Raw genomic sequence first — 26265 nt, 5'->3', positions numbered from 1 at the left:
ATAATAAATATAGTTTGAAAGAAAAGTTTTGGAAAGTTTTCAAAAATTGATCTCACGAGTCAACTATGTTTCGCGACAGACAATTTATCCCATTTATATTGACTTCATTAAGAACTTTAAGATACACAAACCCCAGAGTCAGTAGATACTTTATGTGTAGCGCTGTGCGGAAATATAGATCTTGAGAAGCCGGATCCATTTTAATAAAGAGTTAAAGTGGCTTTTTAACGACACCACTAGAACACATTGATTTATTAATGATTTGCTATTGGATGTCAAACATTTGGTAATTTTGTCATTTAGTCTCAGTGAGGAAACCCGATACATTTTTTTCCATTAGTAGCAAGAGATATTTTATATGCACAATACCAGTAGAGCACATTAATGTATTAATCATCGGCTATTGGATGTCAAACATTTGGTCATTTTTACATTTAGTCTTAGAGAGGAAACCCGCTACATTTTGCCGCTAGTAGCAAGGGATCTTTTATCTGCACAATACTATTGGCAGGATAGCACAACCCACGACCTTTGATATACCAGTCATGGTGTACTGGCTGGAACGAGAAATAGCCTAATAGGTCCACCGTTGGGGATCGATCCAAACCGATTGTCCCTCAAGAGGGCACTTTACCACGTCTTGCCCCTTTTTAAGAGATGATTAGACTAGGATGTAGTCCAATAGTCATGGCTGGTATTCTGGTGTGGATGTCCCACCCATTTTAACCGTAGATGATCAGACTGGGATGTAGTCAAGTAGTCACGGCTGGCATTCTGGTATGGACGGACCTGTTCCGTCTTAATAAGAAATAATCAGACTAGGATGTAGTCCAGTAGTCACAGCGGGTATTCTGGAGAGAGAGAGAGAGAGAGAGAGAGAGAGAGAGAGAGAGAGAGAGAGAGAGAGAGAGAGAGAGAGAGAGAGAGAGAGAGAGAGAGAGAGAGAGAGAGAGAGAGAGAGAGAGAGAGAGAGGGGGGGGGGGCAACAGCACGTGATTTGCACGTCAGTCATATATCCAACAGGTGATGTCTGTTCTCGACCTTTTCCATCTTGACCCTCTTCCTGACGTGGGACGTTCATCATCTGATCTTTTAATAGACACTTGTATTTTTCTTCGGGAACCAGAATGTGCTTGGTCACGTGTTGCATCATGCAACGTTAAAGAGGGGTGCCACACTCTGTAACACGTGTAAGACACTCTAACTCGCAGCACTTATTTCTTTTTTTGTCAGAAATTGTCTTGTCCCCCAACATGCCTAGCACTTTCTTGTGTTTCCTCAGCTTTTGGAGTGCTTGTTTGGAGAGGGGAACGTCACCGTGTAATATATTGGCACCGATGAATGTCAGAGTTCTCAGTTGATCCTTGGTAATGCTTTCCAGCAGCAGACTTTTCTGTTTCGTCGATTTACCAGACAGCAGGAACTGCAGGAACGTCAGGTTCTCTCTGATGACTTTAGACATTGTGATGCTCGACCCTAAATGTCACGCTATTTATACTCTCGGCATGTACACGACGGTGTCTTCGTTAGGGAATACCTTGGTTCTCAGTCTGAGTTTATCATCAGCGTGGGGTGACATGTCCACCACCAGATAATTAAATGGGGTCTTCATGACATCCCAACAGGCTTCCACCAATACGCCAGAGTGACCAGGAAATAACTGTCGGCCCAGCGTCGCGATCTGTGACGTATCTCTCACATTTTTAAAGAGAACGAGGTACCAGGTGTTGAGAGCAATGGTTCTGGCAGACTTTCCCTGTCCATAGAGATTCTGTGTGATGAATACGATGCTCACTCGTCTGTGCTGACATCCTTGAGTAAACAGCAGTTCTACGTCTTTTTGTTCCAAGACTTGATGCATGAGATCATCCAAAACTATCATTCCGTGTTGTCCATCGGCAAACTCTTCTATTTCCATCTGTATATGTAATCCCGTATGAACCGTCAGATGAGGGACAGTCTTTTCCATATCGTCGTAAAGTGGTTGGTACACTCCATAGCAATACATGATCTTCTTGGGAGGATCCTTGACGTACATACCATTCAGATTCTTCAGGAGTCTGTACATCCATTGAGTCTTTCCCGCACCTGTCGGGCCAGACACGCAAATGCTCAAGCAAGGTTCGAATGGAGCCAGACCAAGGTCGTGTGGGATCGATCGTCGCTTCAGGACTCCACGAAATGGCACTCTTGGGTAAAGTGGGTTTCACTTCTTCAAATTCTTCATTTGTCAGCCAGGATACTCTGTTTTCCAACTTGTGCACTTGAGACAGATGAATAGGAAGTCTTATCAAATTCTTTGCTTCGCATCCAGGAACTGGACAGTCTTTTCTGGCATGACCCATCTCTACAAGCAACTTTACACAAATGATACAATGTTTGGTGAATGACTTGTATTTATAGGATGATCTGGAATGGTCTTATGTGTGGCCCTGTGGCCCTGAGTGTGGCCCTGAGTGTGGTCCTGAGTATGACCCTGTGACCCTGTGACCCTGAGTGTGGCCCTGGGTGTGACCCAGTGGCTCTGCGTGTGGCCCTGTGGCCCTGAGTGTGGCCCTGTGGCCCTGAGTATGGCCCTGGGTGTGGTCCTGTGGCCCTGAGTATGGCCCTGTGACCCTGGGTGTGGCAATGAGTGTGGTCCTGTGGCCCTGAATGTAGCCCTGAGTGTCTATTATTATCAACAACAACAACAAAAATATGGTACTCTCTCCTGTTAGCCAGTCAGAACTGTTGCCCCCTACTCACCGTCAGGGAGGTAGGACATTGAGTAGGATATACCTAGTTTGATTGAATGTATCATGATTCATTTACCGAGTTTGGTGTTTCATACCGAGTTTAATGTTTCACACCGAGTTTGATGTTTGATGCCAAATTTGATTTGGGGAATGCCGAGTTTGATGAACTATACCAATGTTATTGTGGGTTGCTTTTTTGTTTTTTTTTTTGTTTTTTTTTAATCCAAAAAATTTAGTTTGCAGCTTCCCCCTTAAACATGACTTGTTTTGTGTTCAAGAGGTGAGTGGAGAGTGGGATAATGCATGGCAAATTTAGATTACCTATAAAATTTTGAATCGCTGTCCTAAAAAAGGAGTATTGACTCCATAAATCACAAAAATATCAGACTATTTATGAAAAAAATAAACAAAAGTGAATTTGAAACTGCGATCCAACAAAGTCCAATACAAAAAGTTACAGTTTGTAGACTGATTCATATCAAGTTTGATTTAGGGGAAAATACCAAGTTTGATGTTTCATACCAAGTTTGATGTTTGACACAAAATGATATACCAAGTTTGATGTTTGATGCCAAGTTTGATGTTTTGGAACACGTCTGATATTTAATATTTAATAGCCATAAGGAAGAGTGTCCAAATAATTCAGAATGACCCGTTTGTTATAGACGATCTGGTACTTTTGGTTTTTAGGTCTGTTATAGATTTTTCTCTTTCTTTTCTCTCTCGATATTTTGCCAGGGTTGGTCACCGTGATGGACCCATCTCTCGTTGGAGACAACACCATGTCTCGAATGGCAGCGAAATTGATGAGTTGGGCGTTGGTGTAGTGGACAGTGAACCCTCTCCCCTTACAGGTTTCTTTCTTGGATGCATAATTCTTGGGACCACCAGAGACAAACTCTACAATGTAATCTCCGTCCAACTCATCTGTCAAATCGCCAAGGTAATCGCCTAGTGGAGGCTGGTAGCTGTCTGGCTTAAACAAATAGATGACAGTCTGTGTCATAGTACAGCACGTGTCTGTCCAATCTTTCTAGGATGCTATACAGTTTCAGACGTGCCCAGGACGTGGTGAAGGTGGCCAAAAAGATGTTTACTTGTTTATCTTCAGGAACAAAGCTCGATTTGTGCTGATATTCTAACTGCAAGATGTTATCTGTGAGAATGTGAAAGTTGACGATCTCTTTCGTAGGGTCAGCATCTTGAAGAAGGTTTCGGCATTGTTTTGATGGATGACGGAGGACTGTTTCAGATAGAGGCTCTGTCCGAATTTACCCCAGAAGCTGTTCGGAAAAGCGGAGGCCCAGATTTTTCTCGACGGCACTCTCTCGCAGCTGGATTCCTTCCCTTTCTTCATATTCCTTTATATAATGAGACTTGTTCCCTTCCATCTTGCACCAATCAGGCCATCCAGTAGATTCTTGTTTCAGACAAAGAAATGTGTTGATGTACTTTTGGTTTCTTGGTCATATTGAGTGGTTTCCGTCCAGTGGTAGACCTCGTAAATTGTAAGAATTTGATATCCTTTCTCCGGGGCCTTCTTGATTTCGGGTGTGCACCAAGTCCCCAGGATGGCCCGTTCTTCATCCGAGTGTCGACATGGTGCGCAGGTCCAACACAGGGGAAACTCCAGTTTGCCATTTGATCTGTAGTGTAGGACCGGATGATAGAGTCCCCTTGGTGGCGTGACTTTGACTTTGGCAATACCGAAGTATGTTTCGAGAGGGTCGAAATCGTTCGTGATGATCGTCGGGTGTCCAACGGGATATTGACGATACTTGTTGATCCATGGGTAGAGCGAAGTGAAGTCTACATACTGAATCTTTTCGTCTTCGGCCGTTTCGTAATGAAGCATACTGGCATTCGTCCTACCACCAAAGGAGTATCTGGGGTCCAACCGTTCTTGGATATTTATGCCATCAACGAACGTCTTCATTCTGGGGTTGTTTTTCAGCTTTTGGTGGTGCTTGTGTTCCCAGATGTCCACGAGGTTGTATTCTCTTTCTTTCAAGATGTTACGTTTCTTGATCGTCAAGGCATGTAATTCCTCAATGGACTGGTTGGTGCGTGGCTGAATGGTAGAAGAACGTTCGTAACGATAGCACTTTTTATATCATTGCCAAAGACATCCATTGAATTCGAAGGCTGTGTTGGTCTTGGCGCAGTACCCGTCGAGCCAATAAGTAGTCGAATAAACAAAGTTTTTGGTACATAATGGACAGGAACCACTCACACAGCGTCTCGTCCATTCTATAAATATCATAACCCTTTCTGGAAGTCAGTATGTATGACCGTCATACAAGAACGCACTATAGTGGTGAAAGCATTGATATATGTGTTCTAACATCTAGTTCACCCCACCCCTTAAAACAAAATGTGTCAATATAAAGGCAAATGTATCTATCGTATGTACGCCCTTCGTGGGCAAATTATAGCCACATTTATTTTAGTCCTTGGCCCGAATATTTGGTGAATAAGTGAACAAATTCATTTTGGGGCCAAAGTTTCCAAAATTGATTTTAGCCGAATGGTGAGTCATAAGCAGTCGAATAAACAAAGGTTGTGGTACATAATGGATAGGGACCACTCTCACAGGGTCTTATCCACTCTATAAATATCAAAACCCTTTCTGGAAGTCAGTATATCAGGCAATGACCGTCATACAAGAAGGTACTATAGTGTTGAAATCATTGATATATGTGTTCTGACATCTAGTTCACCCCACCCATTAACAAAATGTGTAAATATAAAGGCAATTATATGTATCGTATGTACGCACTGCATGGGCAAATTATAGGCACATTTATTTAGTCCTTGGCCCAAATATTTGGTGAATAAGTGAAAAAAACTAATTTTGTAGCCGAATTTTTCAAAATTGATTTTTGCCGAATGATGAGTCATAAGTAGTCGAATAAACAAAGTGTTTGGTACATAATGGATAGGGACCACTCACACAGCGTCTCGTCCACTCTATAAATATCAGAACCCTTTCTGGAAGTAGTATATGAGGCAATGACCGTCATACAAGAACGTATTATAGTGGTGAATGCATTGATATATGTGTTCTGACATCTAGTTCACCCCACCCCTTAAAACAACATGTGTAAATATAAAGGCAAATGTATCTATCGTATGTACGCACTGCGTGGGCGAATTATAAGCACATTTATTTTAGTCCTTGGCCCAAATATATGGTGAATAAGTTAACAAATAAAGTTTGGGGCCGAATTTTCCAAAATTGATTTTTGACGAATGGTGAGTCATAAGTAGTCGAATAAAGAAAGGTTGTGGTACATAATGTATAGGGACCACTCACACTGGGTCTCCTCCACTCTATAAATATCAGAACCCTTTCTGGAAAACAGTATATAAAGGCAATGATCGTTCCATAGGCAAGATAGCACATACCTCAGCCTTTGATAAACCAGTCGTGGTGCACTGGCTAGAGCGAAAAATAGCCCAATGAGCCCACTGACGGGGATCGATCCCAAACCGACTGCGCATTAAGCGAGCGCTTTACCAGTGAGCTACGTCTCGCCCCATAATATAAAAAAAGTACCGATTAAATCGGCACACACTGATGTTGTGGTCCTTGCAATTTCCATACCATGTATTGTTTATGGCATGAAGTGAAACTATAGCATACTACCAGCTCATGATATTGCAGGCAGCCTAGAACAAAAGGCAAAGACATTTCAAAAAAAAATTAAGTGGTGAATGGGTGTGACACATCATTGTCGTTTATTAGTATTGGGGAAACATAGCACAAGACAGTTACGCAGCGTTTCATGGTATTACAGAAAAATGTCAGCTTCTTTCCAAAATGTTCGCTTACATCACAGATAAGAGTATGTATCAGTGGCGGATCCAGGGGGTGAATAGGGTGGCTAGCCACACCCTCCTTTCCTGGGCATTTTTTTTTTTTTTATGTTCATTCCAAACATATACAGTTACTTCAAAGTTTTGTTCAGGAAGATGCAAATAAAGCCATTCCGTTAGCGAAAATAATATGCATCGCCCTGTTGTCAGTCAGGTGAACAATTGAACTGAGTATGGCTTACATTGATAAGGACACAATTAAATCGTTTTCGATATAATATTTTGTTGTGAATCAGAAAAACGGCAACAAATTTATCAACTTTATGGAATTATTAATTAGGAATTAGATCCTCGGAAATCGGTGAAATAAGGCTCTAAAATGTCCACAATGCCGAAACTTCAGGGGGCTTTGTCTCCAGAACCTTCACCATGGCTCAGCCCCCGCCGGTTCACTCCATGCCAATCCAGCCACCCCCTCTTATTATTTTCTAGATCCGCCATTGATGTATCGCCTTCAAAAGTTTGTCACAGGACAAACAAAAACACCCAAATGGACTAGGCAAAGAAGGTACTTGTAATGTACAGGCAAAATAACCTGTAACATGTTTATATACTGTGGGAAGTGCTTGCAAAATAATATTGTAAAAATCTGTTCAGATACTAATTATAATGTCCTGTATAACTATTAAGAATACTGCAGTTAATATTAATTAATCTGAACTTAACGAGTCGTAATTTACTAGTGGCGGGCGTCTATTAATGTTATTTTTAAACAAAACCCCTTTACAGCTGAAAAAGGAAACCGTCCTCTCATGGGTGCAGCCTTATTTGATATGACGTCGACTTCTGGATGACGACCTGTAATGTCAATCTAATTAAAATTAGCTCCACTATTACATGTGGATCTAACAGCAGCCCGTTGGAGCTCATGTCCAGTTGACCTTTCATTCGACCAATCAAAACCTTACTTGCAAAATCATGCCAGTGATTTGAAAACATTCGGGATTATGCCGAGAGTATACGAAATGATTCGGGTGAATTACGAAGTATGTCGGAAACTAATTTAAATATAAAATTCGTTTCAAGACGGAAAAAAACCCCGTGATGGTATAGCTATAAAATCTGTTTATACTTGTATACAATTCAGAGTTTATTACTGCACTTTTACCCGTTTTTTCAATGTTGAAATAGACCAACAAGTTCGCCTATTGCACAAATAGTCTCGCCCGATATTTTTAGAATTTGTATGCTCCCGAATAACGCTATAAAAGGCGAAGTGTAATTGGTCGATATTTAAATTGTTATTTATAAATGAAATGTCGCCTGGACATGGGAGTCCACGCAATGCTGTTAGATCTACTGGTTAAGACCAGTAGAGATAATTTTAATCAGATTGCCTGTAATGTTTATTTACTATGGGAAGTTCTTGCAAAATAATATTGTAAAAACCTGTTCATATACTAATTATAATGTCCTCTATAACTATTTAGAATACTGCAGTTAACATTAATTAATTGGAACTTAATGAGTCATAACTTACCTGTGGCGGGCGTCTGTTAATGTTACTTGACGTCACAGACGGTTTGTTGAAAGTTGAGTAAGAATACAAAACTGAACAGCTGACCAACTGGCAAAGCCGACGAGACAGACTATTTATTTATAGCATGTCAGTTTTAAACTTCAAAAGAAGAAACATTGTCAAGTCAAGACAGCCTGATGAATATTATTATTAGTAATTACAAGTATTAATTATAAGTGGTAAATAGCAGGCCGAAGTTGCCCACACAATTTAGACCCTACAGTAGTTAAAGGGACATTCCTGAGTTTGCTGCAATTTTTAAGATGTTATCGATTAACAGAGACTTTTTAATGATTGTAATTACATATCAAATATATTGTTCTGCATAAAATATTAGTGGCTGTATATTAAACTTGTTTCCAATCGTTCTAATATGTGTACTAGGTTAAATTTCATTTTATTTCCTAAAATATATTTTTTTCGTACGTACAAAATTATTTTAATACAAAATCCAGTTTGGGCTTCTTACAAATATTAAGACGACCAGAAACGCATTGAATATACAGACATTAATATTCTAAACAAGAAAACATATTTAATATGTAAGTTTAATCATAGAAATATTGTGTTAGTCGGAAACATCTTACAATGCAGCAACCTCAGGAATGTCCCTTTAATTTTTATATTCCGTAGACTACGTTTTTAAACTAGTCTATGAGTTACTTTGTAATTCTAATGTTAATAATTATTATTAACATAATAAATATAAATAAATATTGAACAGTGTGTTGTATTCTTAATGCATTTGCCATAAGTCGATATTATCAACTCGAATTTATTTGCAAACAGTGTTGGTGGGTTGTTTGACAGGGAAGGAAACCACCAGTTACCTTGTAGCCTACCTGTAACCTCTCTCATACCCCTAAACGAATGAATGAATGAATGAATGTTTAACGACACCCCAGCACGAATTATACATCGGCTATTGGGTGTCAAACTGTGGTAAAGGCAAATCGAAAGTGATGATCAACATCAATATAAAAATTCAATAGTCAAATAAAAACACAGTCTAAAGAACTGTGCAAAAATACAAATATCAAAGATAGGTAATATTAAAATTTTAAATAAAAGTCAGTATCGCGTAAAAATTGTAAAACTAATTCTGGATGGAATCGAAATGATTCCATCATATATACCCCTAAACCGTCACAGTACTCTTTATCAAAGTGAGACAGCTTGTAAACAACGCACAAAAGGTGCCCTTACCAAACATACTAAAACCTACGACTGCATGCCAAGCAGGTCAGATTTGGTTACAATATTTGGTAGCAAAACAACAGCTACCAAACTCATGTGAGTGGCAGTAGATCAAAGATTGCAATGATCATTTGAATCCTTTCTGGGCAGCGCTTCCAGGATCAGCCTATTGATGTATGAAACGGATTAGGTGTGATTGCCTCCTTGTACACGTTTTAGTGATTTCCCTAAAAATTTGGCAAGACATGGTAGACCAAACACTTCTGAGGTATTTTCACCATTTTCGGGGCATTTGTATTTCATTAAAAATACACAAAAATTAATTGAAATAACATTAATGTAATTTATGTGCTTGCTTTAATAAATGAATGGTAAAAGATATAAAAAGCATATTTTATTAATTAATAATACCTTTTTGTGTGTTTTATAAAGGCACTTTTAGAATTAATTAGTGAAAAAGGCTTGTTTAATCTCATGGTGCTGATTAAAGCAAGATGGTGCTAGACTATTGAGGCATGGTGCTGCACCATGCTAAAACAAGCTAAGGAAAACACTACTTTTAATGGCACTGCTTCAATGTACTGAACTATGTATTCGTATAGGAATGTGACTATAAATGGGATAATGTACAACTAATTTGAGTTTGCACAATGTTTTCTATCTAATGGATCCCATATTTGGTTTTCAAATATAACAAAAATAAATATCCATTATCATTATCATGTGCATTGAATTCCATGGTTTTATAACATGGGATTAGCAACTTAAATCAAATATTCATATGTACTGAGAGTCAACATATTGGTAAAACCAAGATGGCGGCCGGAATTGTGCGCAGATCACGTGTATCCTGCTTTTATATGAGAATTAAAAACTGGACCAGTATGCGAATGTTCACACTTTTTGACATTTTGAGCAATTCGTGTATATTTTGACGTAAGCTACTGGACTATAAAGAAAAATAATGTAAAAAATAAATAACAATTGTCTGAGCATGCCAGCATAGCAACCTGTAGCCCACCTGCACACTGATTACAAAATAATTCAAAAGACAGTACTGGTTCCATTTATTATACAACTTTTTACATTCTTGTTCTGATTTTCCTCCTTGTTCTCGCCCCCATTTTCATCATCCTTCTGGTCCTTTTTTGTTTGTTTTTTTGGTCCAGTTTCTTATCCACCCACCCCACAGTCCACCCACCCCTCAGTCCACCCCTCTTCCATTTTTCGTCACTTTTTCTCCTCGTCTTTATATTTGCCCTTTTAACTGCTCCTCGTCTGAGTTGTGCTCCACCTCTGAGCTTTCTTCCTTTATCTCGAACAGGTTTCGGAATATATCGTCGTTGTCGTCCTCTTCTTTCGGTTTGGCCCAGTCCTGTATCTCGCCCGAAGCCATGATTGCGTAAAAAACGGCCCCGAAAAAGTTGATAGCGGCCGCAATGTGAAACACAATCTGCCATTCCTCCCGAGTACCCTGAAAATAACAGCTACAGTGACACAGAGGTGAGAATCCTGAGAGAGAGAGAGAGAGAGAGAGAGAGAGAGAGAGAGAGAGAGAGAGAGAGAGAGAGAGAGAGAGAGAGAGAGAGAGAGAGAGAGAGAGAGAGAGAGAGAGAGAGAGAGAGAGAGTGAATAAACAATATGAAATGTAGCTTAACAGAGATAAATATTTGGTCGGCAGTGTGTTACACCTACCGATAAAGCAGCAGGGGATCTTTTGTATGCACTTTCCAGGACAGTACATACTATGGTAATTTATCGACTGGTATATCAAAGATGATGGTTGGTGTTGTACAAGAGACCTTGCTGCTAAGGGAAAAGCAATTGCTGGATGCACAGTCAGCCTGAGATCGATCCCAGTTGCTGGACCCATTGGGCTATTTCTCGTTTCAGCCAATGCATCATGACTGGTATATCAAAGGGTGTGGTATGTATTATCCTGTGTGGGACTTATTCTGTTAGACTATACATGTATGTCATTGTCAGAACTATAAAATATTTGACATTGGCAATTAACAATATCAACCGACAATGCCGTGGAGAATTCCGCAGTGTTTTCCATTTTCTGACGCATTCAGTTTTCTGTGAAACTTTAATTTTTCTATATATACTGACAGCCATGAAAAACGCAGCACTCATTTATTTGTCTTCTTTTTTTGTGTGTGTGTGGAGATGCGGTCTGAAATATAGGGTAGAATGAATGCAACCTGATGGAAGGTCACGTACCGTACTTTGTGCACGTGCTGAAGCAGGTTATTGTTTGGGAGCAGAATTCTTCAAAATCTCCAAAACGCACGTGCAAGTCATGCCACTGGCACCTTACAGTACCAGTTCTACGGTTATAAAGCCGGGAAATTAAGTTATCATATTCACATGTTGTGATCGACCTTAGGTTAATCCAACGATGTTCATGATGCTGCGACTTTCTGGCATTGAGAGGGAACGAGCCACAGGATGTCTGGTCCACGACGTGTCACTACCCGCCACCAAGATCAGCAAATTTACCTGTCTCACCTACACAACAGATTTCAACCTGCAGCTAACACAGCTACTACCACCAATGGCTCGAACGGTCCCATCAGCCAACAGACCGTACGACACCGACTACGGGAGCAGGGCCTGCAACCAAGAAGACCCTACGTTGGACCCATCCTGACACAGCAGCATCAATAACAGCGAATTCAGTGGGCTCGAACGCACAGTCGATGGACACAACACCATGGGGGACAGATCCTCTTTACAGATGAATCCAGATTTCATCTTAGCCATGTCGATGGGCGGATGCGGGTGTGGCGGAGACGTGGTGAAAGACATGCCAATTGTTGTGTCCATGACGTGAATTGCTGGGGAGGTGGTAGTGTGGTGACATGGGGAGGAATCAGCATGCAAGTTAGGAAAAGACATTCACATCTTCCGAGGACGTTTGAACGCACAAACCTACTGAGACAAGGTCCTCTAAAACTATGTCATGCCCCACATGACAGCTAACCCTCATCTACAGACATTACAACATGATAACGCCAGGCCTCACACTGCTAGACAGACGATGGCCTATCTGAACCAGCAACACATCAATGTTCTTCCATGGCCATCTCTGTCACCCGACCTTGCTCCTATAGAACATGTTTGGGTTGCAATGGGACGATTACTCTGGCTGCAAGACCCTGCTTACACTATTCAACAATTGGAGGCAAATTTGTTTCGCGTGTGGCATCAGATCCCCCAGGCCTTCATCAGGGGGATCATCTGCTCCATGAGACGTCGTTGTGCTGCCATATTGGATGCCCATGGTGGCCACACCCGATATTGACATTTTGTACCACATTGCCAGAAATTCTGTTTGGTACCACACGCACAACAAGTGCCAGTTAATGAAATTAAAGATGTTACCAACCTATTGGACTTTGTCATCTCTTTGCAGAATAGTGTCTTTTTGGATAGAATTTGCTTGCTACTTCCGCTGATTTAATAACACTTGAGTTGGTGCTGCGTTTTCTTCAATTGTCTTTTTTTTTTAAATTATTATTATTATTTATTTTATGTAATACAGACAAATTAAACTCCTTTTTTAGATATTAAGCGTAAACCTGCCGTGGAGACTATTTTTCACGGCATATTTTTGCCAGGGACGTTTTCTTAATTGCCAATGAGTAGTAGACATAGTGGGGATATGAGACCAAAACCATCATATTTTATATCAATAGCTTTCAAATATTTAAACCTTAGCCACTCAAAAAACGCCATAGTTAGCTTTAGCTACCCCACTACGATACACCCTACTTTTGGAATAAACATTAATTCTTCTAATACAAATCCTATTTTGACATCAGATCACTTGATATTTACTTTTTCTAAGTAATATAATGTTGGCTCACCCTTGTTTTTCATTGTTTATTTAATTCACACATCAACTGATCATTTTGGATCAGTAGCAGACTTTCTTTCATCTTCCAATTCACCGCCGGCATACAAATGCCTAACTAAAGCAAATGAACCCTAACTAAAGCATTATGAACCCCGTATGACATCATATTTTTGCTTAAGGCTGAAGAATTAACTGTATCTAATTTTATAGTATCTACATGGCACGTGCTTATAAAACTTAAAGTCTGGACTTTAATAAAGTCCAGACTTTAACGTAATGATATTTGAATGGCGTTGCCATGACGTTAAAGTCTGGACTTCATTAAAGTGCAGCACACAACAGCTGGAATTTAAAATTTAGATTAGATAGATGTCCTATTCCAGATGCTTTTCATAACCTAAAAGGTTACGACTGGCATCTAATTATGCAGGTTATATCTAAATTTAAGGATAACATAACGGTTATACGAAATAATATGCAAAAATATATATCTTTTACTTTTGGGCAATTTATATTTATAGATAGGTTGGTTTTAAAATGCTTTCTTAGCAAGACTGGTAAAAGATTTAGATGAGTTCCCAATAATAAAAAAGTTCTTTACAGAAGAAGAGTTTAATTTAATATGTAAAAGGGGTTCTACCCTTATGAGTACATGAATAGTTGGAATAAATTCCAAGAACTACCCCCAATAGAAGAATTATATAGTCGTTTACACAATAAAGGTATACCCGAGGAAGATTATGAGCATGCTAAAAATGTACGGAAAAACCTTTAAATGTAAAAACTTAGGTGATTACCACAATTTATATGTAAAATCGCATATGTTACAAAATTATGAATTGGATCCTGCACATTATAGTTCACCAAGAATAAAACCCTATGATAGAAGTTTACGATTCTACCAAACCAAACAATTTGATTCTGTATTTGGATGTGAACAACCTGTATGGTTGAGCTATGATGGAATCGTTGCCAACAAATGACTTTAGATTTATAAATATTAATATAGAAAAAGTTATAAATTGCCCAGATGATTCAATTATGGTTATATAGTGGAGGTTAATTGAGATTATCAAAAAGAGTTGCACGACTCTCATATTGATTATCCATTGGGTTCCAGAACCCTACGAACCTTTTAAAGGTGAATTATCTAAATATCAACTTAAGTTAGTAAATAGCGTACCAAGACGTAAATTAACTCCTACTTTATATACAAAAACTAATTACGTGCTACATAAAAGGAGTTTTAAACAATATGTTAAATTAGGTTTAAAAGTAACAAAAGTACATAGAATATTAAGACTTGAACAATTACCTTGGATAACGGATTACATTCTAAAACAAACAAAAACCCAGTTACGTACAAAAACTAAATATGTATTTGTTATATGTTATATGCTCGGTTGTTAGTAATATGCATCAAGAAATAGAAAAAAAATATGGTGCTACTAAGGAGTGTAGAACACCAAATATATAAAATTAATATATCAAAAGTTGCACTATCAACGTTAGATTCAGAAAGATAAATGACAAAGTCTTACAACACATATTATATGCGTTTGGACATCATAGGTTTTATGGTAGGGTGGCTAAAGCTAAGTGATAACTAATATAATAGGTTTTGGAGTGGCTGATGTAAAGCTGGTTAAAATCTATTGATATTTAATATAATGGTGGCTAAGGTTTAACGATTTGAAAGCTTTTGATATCTAATATGATGGTTTTGGTCTCGTATCCCCACTTAGGGTTCCAATAGCCGATGTGCTCTAGTGGGGTCGTTTAACAAAATGAAACTTTAGGTGTCACTACACAGATGTCATCTGACATTGAAATCCATGTTAAATTGCTCAACTTCAAATGAAGATTGCTAATAGAAGGGGTTCTTTTTGGAACCAACAAATCTCACCCAGAAGTGAACTCTGTAGTGAGACTTTAACTTTTATTTGCTCCCACAAATCGCTTGATGCATGCTCGGTCTAGGATTGATTCCTGTTAGTGGATGCCGTGGGCTATTTCTCACTCCAGCCAATGCACCCCTAGTGCTATATCAACGGCCGTGGTATGTGCTATCCTCTTTGTTAGGTGGCGAATATATAAGATCCCTTGCTACTAATGGGGAAATGTAGCGGGTTTCCTCTCATACTATATTTCAAAATTACCAAATTTTGACATCCAAAAGCCAATGATTAATAAATCAAAGTCGCAGATACTAGTTTTATCCCGTAAAAATGGGCACCAAGTTTCAATTAATATACCTCTCTGAATCACCCACCGATGCATGCACACACCTCCTAGGGTCGTACTTATAAAGAATTGGGGCACAATGATGTATAATATTCTTCAGTAGATTTTTAAAAAGGCACTTTTCATATTTTCTAAGGGGTCCAGGGTCGGATCCAAAAAATATGTTTGTTCGGGGGGGGGGGGGGGGGGGATTTGGTACGGTTGGGAGGACTAAGGGGAAAATGACACATTGGACTAACTCGTGAAAAGAGCAACTCATTGATTTTTTTTTAAAGCAAGAAAAAAAAGGCACATCAATATTTTTGAAGGTCCTCCACTTGCCTCCTCCTCAATAGCTATGGCCTTAACCCCACCCCTCCCCCCACCCACTTTGTTTACTCACATTGGGGGTAAGAATCCCCGCGACGCTTGGAGCCACTATTCCCGGCCATGTAGATAACGTGTTGGTGATGCCGAACAGCGTCCCCGCGTACTGTGGTGCGATGTCACCTGTGTTGACCATAAACCCGGACAGCTGGAAGCCTAAGAAGCCGACGGACGCCGACATCGTCATAGTGGCCGCCAGCTGTTGAGTGCAGTCCAGACGTCCTGTAGCCAGAAGGAAACATCCGGGGAAGATAAATCCTGCCATTTGAAAGGGGCGAGGGATAATTTAAAGGAAGAAGAGCCAAATCAGTGGAACATCGGTGTGGACCCTTTCAGGGACCCATCAAGTGAGCTAGTATTATTTGTAGCCATAACATGCCCCCACCCATCACGGAATCCAACATAGGAGCATGAAGCTGTGGATAACCACCAGACAATCATGCCAGGGATACATGGTTGATATATTTTGTCACCCAATTGACCCCAGCCACCTCTCCAAGAACACCATATGTAAATGGTATTACAAACAATGTTTGTTATTGCCAAAATAAAACCAAAGATTGTTTGCTCTTGAGCTTGGCGTAGCTAGTTGATTGATCAGAGAATGCGCTAGGCCATATCAACTCAAACAACCCGTGTGTGCTACCAGTGGATACCAGCTCACTATCGATTGGCACAACTATTTCAACATAATGTGTGACAAAAATGGAATGGATACTTCTTTGCTAACGCCCATGGCCACAGACGGCATACATTTTTAAAATCGTATCTCAACACAGTTACAAAACACTCACCAACAGTACTATAATCACAAAATGTCTACATCAAAAAACTACTTTACTATAAACATATCGACCGACCCTACACACGCACAACATATCAACAATGCAGACTTGAAATTGAAATTGATAGGTACAGAAATGTTGAACAATACATAAGGACATGCAAAATCTGCAACTCTGGTTTTGAAGATGAATTACACTTTCTAATAAAATGTCAAGGCCTTACAAAACGCAGAAACATACTATATTAAAAAAACTAAAACCTACACCAACTAAACCCAACATTTATTCAATTAACAGACACTGACAAACTATTCTTTCTACTTCTCTGTCCAGCATATTGCTCCAATCATCGGGCAATGTTGCAGTGTTCTAGCTAGCAATAAATAGAGGGGTGCTACGCCCTGCCCCCGTTTTGTGCCTCCCTGCCGTGTTTGGATCCGCACCGCCCCTGATTATCGCCGCCCTGCCCTAATTCATTGTAAAACAAAAATACAAAATCTTGCTTTCCTCTCAAAGCGTGTACAGTGTTGTTACGGGTCTGAATTCCCAACTAAACGCACGTTTGACAATACATTGTTTGGCCACAGTTGTGAAAGCCGACAGCAGTAACGTGATATGTTTTTTTCTTTTCTATTGTTAGTCGAATTGACGGCAGACGAGCGGACAGGCAGTCTTACAAAGCTTGAATGAGAAGTAAGCCTCACACCGTCACACATATAACCACACACCACCTAGCAAACACCTAGTTTCATCATTTATATGCACCATCCCACAGACAGGATAGCACATACCACGGCACATTCCAAACGTGTTGCACTGGCTGGAATGAGATTTTTTTTAATAGTGTCTATATTTAGTACATTAGTACAATAATATTGCATACGGCGATGAATGTACTGTTTCATCAAACATCCAAATTTAAGAATAATAAATTTGGGTTTAGAAATTGATTGTCCCTCTCCCTCCAAAAACGTTTTGTAAATTAAAACCAGCATAGACATTCCTACATATATGATATTTATGAATGTAAAAAATTCGATCATATCCAGTACTTGCCTCAAAAATAAGATTTTCGCGTTAAAAATGCCCTACAATTAAATCAGCACCCTTCCCCATCAAAATCCTAGCTAGAACACTGTATTGCTATGAGATGTTTGAACACAGACGTCTTCTACGTTCAGTTGCTAGACCTCCTACCTAATGACACTGTCACTTGTTAAATATTGTTACTAGTATATAAATTATAATTGTACTAGGATATTGTAACCATTATAACATGTATAGTTTTTTCTTTTCCCGATATTGATATTATTGTTCATGTCTGTATAATTCATATACGGAAATAAAATATTGAATTGAATTAAAAATTGTTTGCTCAAGGTTCTGTTAGGAGATTAACTGGTGACCAGAAAATTTGGTCAAGATCCAGAAGATATACCTTTTGACGTGTTTACATTAACAGAAGACATGGAGGAATCTGCAATCGGTGTGGACCCTAATCAGGGTCCCATCAACCTAGTTAGTCTTATTTCTAGCCATCAAACATGTTCCCATCTATCACAGAGTCCAACAAGAAAACATGAAGCTGCGGATAACTACCAGACAATCATGCCACTGATACATGTTAATATATTTCATCACCCAATTGAATCCAAGAGCAACATATGCAAACGGTATTATAAACAATGTGTGTTGTTGGCAAAATAAAAGCAAAGTTTACCTGCTCTTGAGCATTGCATGGCCAGCCGATTTATAGTAGTTTGCAAAACATGTGTAACTTGAATTGTTGAAATTGAAGACATCTTTGTGCCAATTCCGTCCTATGTAAAAGTAGTGCTTTTTGTGTAAAATTGGTGTACTCTGGCTATGTGTGTACTCTGGCTATGTTTAGTGGGTGTGTATGTTTAAACCAATACCCTGGGAGAAAGAGCTGGACAACGGGGGTTGTCCTTTTCAGAGTATGTTGCCTCTAGGCAGGCAAGGGTGCATACGAAAAACCGTGGGCCTCTTGATATTAATAATGTTATATAGAAACATATAGCGTAAATAATGGTGGTCTGTGGCCGTATTCGCCACTCTCAAAGAGAACGTTTCCACCCTGTCACAACGATGACGAACAGCACACGCATGAGTTATAATAACTGAACTTACTCTGCAGCTGGCTGTTTATCGTTTGCACCAAAATACATTAATTAGGATATACTATACGGGTTTTTTTCACAGGTACCTGTTTCAAGCACAAGGCTCCTTGACACAGTGGTTACTAGATAAAACAAAATTGCTTTAATTTTTAAAAATAATTTTTGCCCAGATGAAACTAATTTTTTTTTTTTTTTTTTTTTTTGGGGGGGGGGGGGGGGGGTTGTTTTGTTTTGTTTTTTTACCAACAAACACTGTCATATTCATGACCAATGGTATTAACTGCTCTATCAAAACCTTCAAATTTTCACCCACTTGAATGTTATTTGGTTTAGTATTACCATTACCGATGCCGGACATGAGTTTCCGGGTCGAGGCGACACTGAGGATGTTTTGAAATATCAGGTGATCAGCACACATCACGGAAAAGAGGGTGAAGAACCATAACCACAGGTAGGGCAGCATTGAGTACGTGCCATTCTGAAAAACAAATTAATTAAAATGACAGACCCTGGTTTTCAAACACTACGATGTATTTATTTATTTATTTATTATTATTAGAGTTGTTGTTTGATAATTGAATTCATTCATTGTTTAGATTATACTCCATAGATTATAAATCTCCGTACATCCGAAGTTTTTCTGGTCATCCTTATGTTTCTAATACCATGAAATGCATTTTTCACCCAATCTACAGAAAAGAAACCTGACAGTACCCCCTTTCAATAATTATTCTGTTAAATACCTATTTGCTGGCAGGAGTTTTCCTGTAGTGTGTGCATTGTCGATTAATATATGAATTTTTTTATCAGGAAGCTCGAAAACAATCGATATGAAGGTATTTAACGTCAAACATAGGATTGTTGTTGTGTTAGAGTTCTTTGACTACGGTTTGGTAGGCAGAGATTGCGCAATATTGATATAGATTGGTCTCTGATGGTTAGAGAGCGTGATACCTGTCCAAATGTGTGGCTAGATCTTTTACCAATGGTGTACACTTTATTTTATATTGGGAGGCCAACCCATATTGTGGGGAGTCAACCCACACTATGTATGTATGTATGTAGGTATGTATTGATGTATGACTATCTATATATTGTATGTATGTCGAGGTTGACAGTTACATACATAGATATTAACGCACTGGCACAGGGGATAATTTAATCCTTTCTGGCCTCACAAATTGTCCAATACCATTGCTGAGACTCGAATCTATGGCACCGAATCGCCAGCAAATTGCAGACTAACCACGATGCGTTCTGAGCTATCCAGGCATCCATGTATGTATGTATGTATGTATGTATGTATGTATGTATGTATGTTATGTATGTATGTATGCATGGATGGATGTATGGATGTATGATTTTATAAAATATAATAGGGTATTTTTTTTTTTTTAAAGAACTTTGATTGGGGGGTCATGGCCCCCGTATTCCCTCCCCTTCCCCAGCTACACCACTGTCTCTTACCACCAGGCTACCCAACCCCAAGGGTTATTTGAATATCACAACATACAAACTAACCCTAACCTTAACCCTAAATTATGTGGTCATGTCGATGGCCGTTATGTGCCATCATATTCGTTTGTGATCATTGCAGATCCTACCCCATAAGGTCCTCTCCTGTAGGCTACGGTTGCTGGTTTTTTAACCAAGCTCATGATGTAATCGCTGTTCTGTTGGTAATTCGTGGATGCTTCTAGTTCTAATACCTTTTTCAGCAATTTTTGGGGTACTTAATTTGGGCTTGCTTATTTTGGGCACATCCTTTACCGCATCAGCTTTGGCGCAATCTAATGCCCTGGAATTCAAGTGATGCCCGAAAAATATATTTTAATAAAAAAAAAGATTCACTTGAAGTAGAGGAGTTTGACGTCAGAACCCACCTCCTCCCCTCACCACCCATCAAACGCGCCTGTGTAGACCTACTTTTAAATACATTTGAGACCATTTATGGCGCACCTCGGGAAAACGCACATTTGTATTTATTTCAAAATCAATTTTATCGAACGTTATCAATAGCCTTATGAGCTTGATTCATCGCACTAATGGCGCCAGCATTGCCCCCCCCCCCCCCCCCACTAAAACACAAACAAAAAAACCCTGTGCACGTGGCAAAGAACCCTTACTGATGCGATGTCGAATTTGAGAATGTCCTTCATGTACGTAGGTAGCTGCGTGGCGAGCATAAAGGAGGTGAAGTTTGCGCACAAGGCAGCGATGATGATGGCCCACAGGGCTCTCGACGTGAGGAACGCCCTCCACGGCGTCTCTCGGTGCTGGAAGCAAACATTGAAAAATATCAACTCTGTTTTGTTTTTAACGACAACGGCCTTTGATATACTAGTCATGGTGCATTGGCTGAAACATGAAATAGTCCAATGGACCCACTGATGGCGAGATCAATCCAACCATGCATCAAGCAAGCGCTGTACGACCGGGCTTCCTCCCGCCCCGTAACAATTGAAGATAGCACAACAAAGGGAACATTTTAATTGTCCGTAATCCATACGTGTATACATATCCATAATGCATGAAATGATTGGATACGCATATTATGCATGAGCTTATGCACACGCATACACAGCTCAGAAATCAATAACGTGTAGTATATTCCAGAGTATGAAAAAGGCATTCCCTGTGGAAAGGACTATAGATAGTTCTTCACCAAGGCTCAGAAATAAATAACTTGTAGTAAATTCCATAGTATGAAAAAAAAAACATTTCCTGTGGGAAAGACTATAAATAGTTCATCATCATAAAATGTCATAATGTATAGTAGGACCCCGCACATTTCAAGCACAATGGTACCTGATAGAGTTCAAGTTAAATTATAGAATCTATAACGCTCATATACACAGGATGCGGGGCATTCGTGCATTCCATCTGTTGTCTCTGATGCATCTGCAGTTTTGGGGATATATACCATATATAATTATTTCATTGTGGCTTGCCAAGTGCTTGTAACTTGAAGCAGTCGGAAAGGCCTACTAAACGTACAGCAGTGGAAAAGCGATACTAAACAGTTTGGTGTGTAACACGAACCACTCGCTATTTGACTCCTTACCTAGGACAAAAGTTAATTACCAAATTTACGAGAAGATTTAATTTTACCCCAGACCAGTCGTAGCATGGACGTAACATTAGTTATTGTGTGATTAAAAAGACGAAGGGTGGTATGAGTTAAGTTGTGTTCCTCTAGCTTTATGATTGTTTTACGTCAAAACTACGCATGTTTCCGTTTGTACTAGTAAACTTTTCCTACGAGTCGTAAGAGTGCTGTCGTGGCGACCACGTAACACCAAAATATTTACGACTGCTCTTCGAATTACAAGCCCCAGTGGGTTTGCGGACGAACATATCACACACATCCAGTATAGACGACTAATGTATTTCAATTTTACCAGAACGCACGCACGCTCGGCATCCATTCTATATTCATCTATTGTCTGTGGCACCCAAGACGCACCAAGCCACGCGATTCGCGCCTCAATTAATTTGAAGTAGGCCTACTCCCGACCTCCGGAAACCCGGATGTGTCTGTGACTTGGATTGGGCGTAAGTTTTTCAACTTTGTAGGCCATCTCCATAACACATACAAAATAGACAATGATATATTTATTCAATAGAGGTATTTCTCATTCCCAATGCGCATGTGCGCGAAGAGTAACGTCCCTTGCCGAATTAGACTGTATCCAGGCTATTTACAATTTGGGGGGGGGGGGGGGCATGATCGATAGTTGTCATAAGCGTCGTGAGCAGCTTTGTAGAAGATGTGGATACCAGATGGTATAATGGCTGCGAAAAACATCTACTAATGAAATGAATATTTTTGAAAGAAAACAAAATCAAACAAAACAAATGAAAGTTTTCATAGCAAAGGTTTAATAGCAAGATTAGTTTAAAACACACACACACACACACACACACACACACACACACACACACAAACTACACACTATTTTACAGAGGTGGATCCAGTGGGGACTAGGGAACCCATCTCCCGTAAACATATTCCAGTGCCTCCTTTCCAGTTTTTTTTTTTTTTGTTCTTCTTCTTTTGGGGTAGGGGGGGGGGGGGGGAGGGGGTTGGGGTTTGGATTGCCCTTTGCATGAGTTGGAGCATGTTCCCTACCCAAAAATATTTTCTGGATCCGCCCCTGATTTACTCATTCGACTGGTTTCACTGCTACCTTGGGCTTTGTTCCTAAGGACGCTTCTATGTACTTTAGTTCTATTTCCGAGATGTGCGGGCATTCGGAGGGCGAATTGTATATGAACACATTCCAGATTATGCACCAGAGGAATGCAATGCCACCTGCAACAAGGATTAGATTTTAAAAAAGGTAAAAAGAAGAAAAAAACCCATCTGCATAACAACACCTCAGCACATTCTTTAAAACAGTTTATTATTATTACCGAAGGTTTAATCTGTATAGTATTTCTCATTCCATACATTTCATATGACACATGTTGACACATGTACAGTTGTAATCTGTAACCTATACCAATAATTGCATGTCACACAGTCACACCTGGCGTACGTTCGGTCAACCGCTTGTCGCTAAGGTTCGCTAGACTGATTTTTACGCTGCACAGTAAACCGAATTACCACTTCGAGAACCTGTCAAATAGTTCAAGAACGTTACCGAAACGTTTCCTGTCCCGAGTCAGGCCCCCGATCATATCGGAGGCCGGACGCTGGATGGGCGTGTTCGAAACCCTAGTGGTATATGAGCACGTTAAACTAGTTACCGAGTTACCGAGCGAAACGTTTGCTGGCTGAACTTGAGGATGATGCTCGCAGTGCTAAAATTAAACCAGAAATCCATTACGAAATCACTCATGGTGCACAATCAGGTACTGGTGTTCCCAAGTATGCTTGTTCTTGAATGAATACATTGGACAGAGTGATTTGACAACTAACATCACTTGCCAAGACAATCAACATTTTTAGACCATGCCCAAGACACAATATGCTTGGAAACCACCTACACAAGTAGTAAATTAGCTAGGTCAAATGGCCGCTTCTGGATGGCTGACCTCTAAGCGTAGGATCGTGGTCAGGTTACGTCACGATGGGAAGCCGACTTCTAATAAGCGTGGTGTTGCTGTTAACTGGGTTAATGGATTTTGAAGCTGTTTGGGGCGAGTCTGGGAAAGGGGGTAGAGAAATATGGCCATTTGGTTTACTGTGAAGCACATAAACCAGTCTACTAGACGTTTTTTCTGCTCGGTCTGGCTAAACTCATCCCTGGTGTCTTCGTAACGGTGTGGTAGCGTTGCATTCATTTAGAACGAGCTGAAAAACGTTCGCTAGACTGGTTTATGCGCTTCACGTTAAACCAAATGGCCACGTCGGGAACCAATCAAACAGGTTCGCTGGCTGAACTTAGCACTGGTGTCCTTGATATGCAGACGCTGGTCTCAGACATTGCTTAAGATGTACTTAAATCTGTGGTTTAAAAAACCACATTATTATCGGCATCGGTGGTGTAGTGGTTACTGGTCTGAAGACAATTACACAGTCCAGTTGGCTAGAACGAGAAATATCCCAAAGTGTCCACCGATGGGAACCGATCCCAGATCGATCGCGCATCATGTGATCGCTGCCCCTTTTAATGACCTTTTATTATATTTATGATCCACAATAAGATAACATGGAGAGAGAGAGAGAGAGAGAGAGAGAGAGAGAGAGAGAGAGAGAGAGAGAGAGAGAGAGAGAGAGAGAGAGAGAGAGAGAGAGAGAGAGAGAGAGAGAAATTTTAAATAAATTCTCCATGAGTACTAATCGGACAACTAATAGTCTTTATATATGACAAGCAACGAAGCCAACAATGCTTAAGTCATGAATTTCAACAATATTGCAAAGGACACGAGTACGCCATAACCTATGATGTAAAATCCAACAAATACTGACCTATGACGTAGAACACAGATGCCCATCCATTATCGAATCCATAGGCACAAAGTTGTCCACCAACAGGAAATATAACTGCGCTCCCAATTGGTACACCTGGGGAGATTATATGTGATATTGATTAATTTGTAGTTATTTATAAAAAAATATGTACATTTATGTACAAATATCAAAATTTCAATTACAACATTGAGGGGGAGCAGCTGGCTGGTAGAGTGCTCACCTGAGGTGCTTGAAGCATTGGATCGAACCTCCTCAGCGGGCCAGTGTATAACGACTGGTGCATCAAAGACCGTAGTATGTGCTGCCCTGTTGGAGAGTATATGTAAACGAGTTATAGCTGCTCATGGGAAAACATTTTTTACTCGGATTTCTCTGAAGACCATGCCTTGGTATTATCATGTTTTACATCCAACAGCCGATTACTAATTAATCAATATGCTCTAGTGGTTATTAACAACCATGCCTTGCAACTTTATAGTATACCTTCAGGCCCGTACGCAGAGGGGGGTGTTGGGACAGGCACGTACACACACACCCCTCCAAATTATCAAAGGTCCACATTCTTCCTATGAACTTTAGATAACGTTGTTTGTTTTTTGCGTTTTTTGTCCCATCACGAGGAATTCGCACGCATGCACGCACACACACACTCACACACAAAACCCCACCTAACACCCACCATTAAAAACCCTGCGTATGGGCCTGAAGACAGTCTCAGCCAGCAAAATCACTAACCCGCAATCGTTAGTCCAATCAGTCGACTACGCTCGTTGAGTGGTGACCACCTCGCCCAGAAGGCTTGTGCAGCAGGAATCATGACTCCCTGAGAAAAGGAAATATGTGTTTAAGGATAGTTTCTTTTTATTTAAGGATTGTCTCTAATTTCTTTTACGTTCATAGGGGTATAAACAACAACAAAAATCATCCGCAAAGTGTGAGAATCAGCGAAGCGGATGATTTTTGTTTTTCATACCCAGATGAACGTAAAAGAAATAACAGACAACACATGTCTCTAATCCATTGGGACGAGGGTGCCGGTGTTTCGGGCGTGGTTCGTTTCAAGTCCACCGTCAGATGTATGTAGGGCTTCTGGATAGCTTCCTCAAACCGTTGCATGGAATGATGAGTGTTTTCTGGATACATCTGCCGTGCCAAGGTCAGGACGTGTTGCTTCTCAATGGGATTGTTGAACAGCGCCATGTAACGACAGTTTCTCTACTGTGCCGGGTCTTTGCTTTGAAACAGGTTCTCATTGATGGCAATCATCGAGAGGTTTCTGTGGTAATTTCCCTTCTAAACGTCACAAACATTTAACACAGACAGGGTTTCTAGAATGTTTATAAAATCCACTAGCAGTGGGATCAGTGATTTAAAACATTTACTAGTCACAATTAAAACATCCACTAGCCCTACTTTACTTTTAAGTCAAAACAATTTTACTAAATAGCAATAATAATCAAATATGTTACCTAAAGAGGAAGATAAAGCTTAAAAATACTAACATTGGGGGGTTGGGGTGGGGTCAGGATATATTTATATTTACAAAATAAACTTAACTGCAACATTTGACACAAAAAATTCACTAGTCGTCGGGCATGGCAATAGTAGTGATTT

General features: G+C 39.9%; 1 protein-coding gene across 7 annotated transcripts in view; it reads right to left on the bottom strand.

The window, feature by feature from the left end:
* Positions 1-10380: 10380 nt before the first annotated feature.
* LOC121385606 (sialin-like) overlaps positions 10381-26265 on the bottom strand; it is a 32784-nt gene continuing 16899 nt past the window's right edge. For 3 of the 7 annotated variants that reach the window (XM_041516346.1, XM_041516345.1, XM_041516347.1), the window contains 7 exons: positions 25387-25474; positions 24649-24744; positions 22922-23046; positions 20858-21007; positions 19071-19209; positions 15822-16063; positions 10381-10804 (listed from right to left, as the gene is read on the bottom strand). In XM_041516346.1, the coding sequence (XP_041372280.1) occupies positions 10580-10804; positions 15822-16063; positions 19071-19209; positions 20858-21007; positions 22922-23046; positions 24649-24744; positions 25387-25474 (1065 nt within the window). In that variant the 3' untranslated portion in view covers positions 10381-10579. The remainder of the gene's footprint in view (positions 10805-15821; positions 16064-19070; positions 19210-20857; positions 21008-22921; positions 23047-24648; positions 24745-25386; positions 25475-26265) is intronic. The other 4 variants (XM_041516349.1, XM_041516348.1, XM_041516350.1 and 1 more) reach the window with 4 other exon arrangements.

This window comes from Gigantopelta aegis, chromosome 11 (assembly GCF_016097555.1).
Source record: "Gigantopelta aegis isolate Gae_Host chromosome 11, Gae_host_genome, whole genome shotgun sequence".
Lineage (NCBI taxonomy): Eukaryota > Metazoa > Mollusca > Gastropoda > Neomphalida > Peltospiridae > Gigantopelta > Gigantopelta aegis.
The sequence above is the reverse complement of the archived record's forward strand: the minus strand, read 5'-3'. Positions and strand labels throughout refer to the sequence as shown.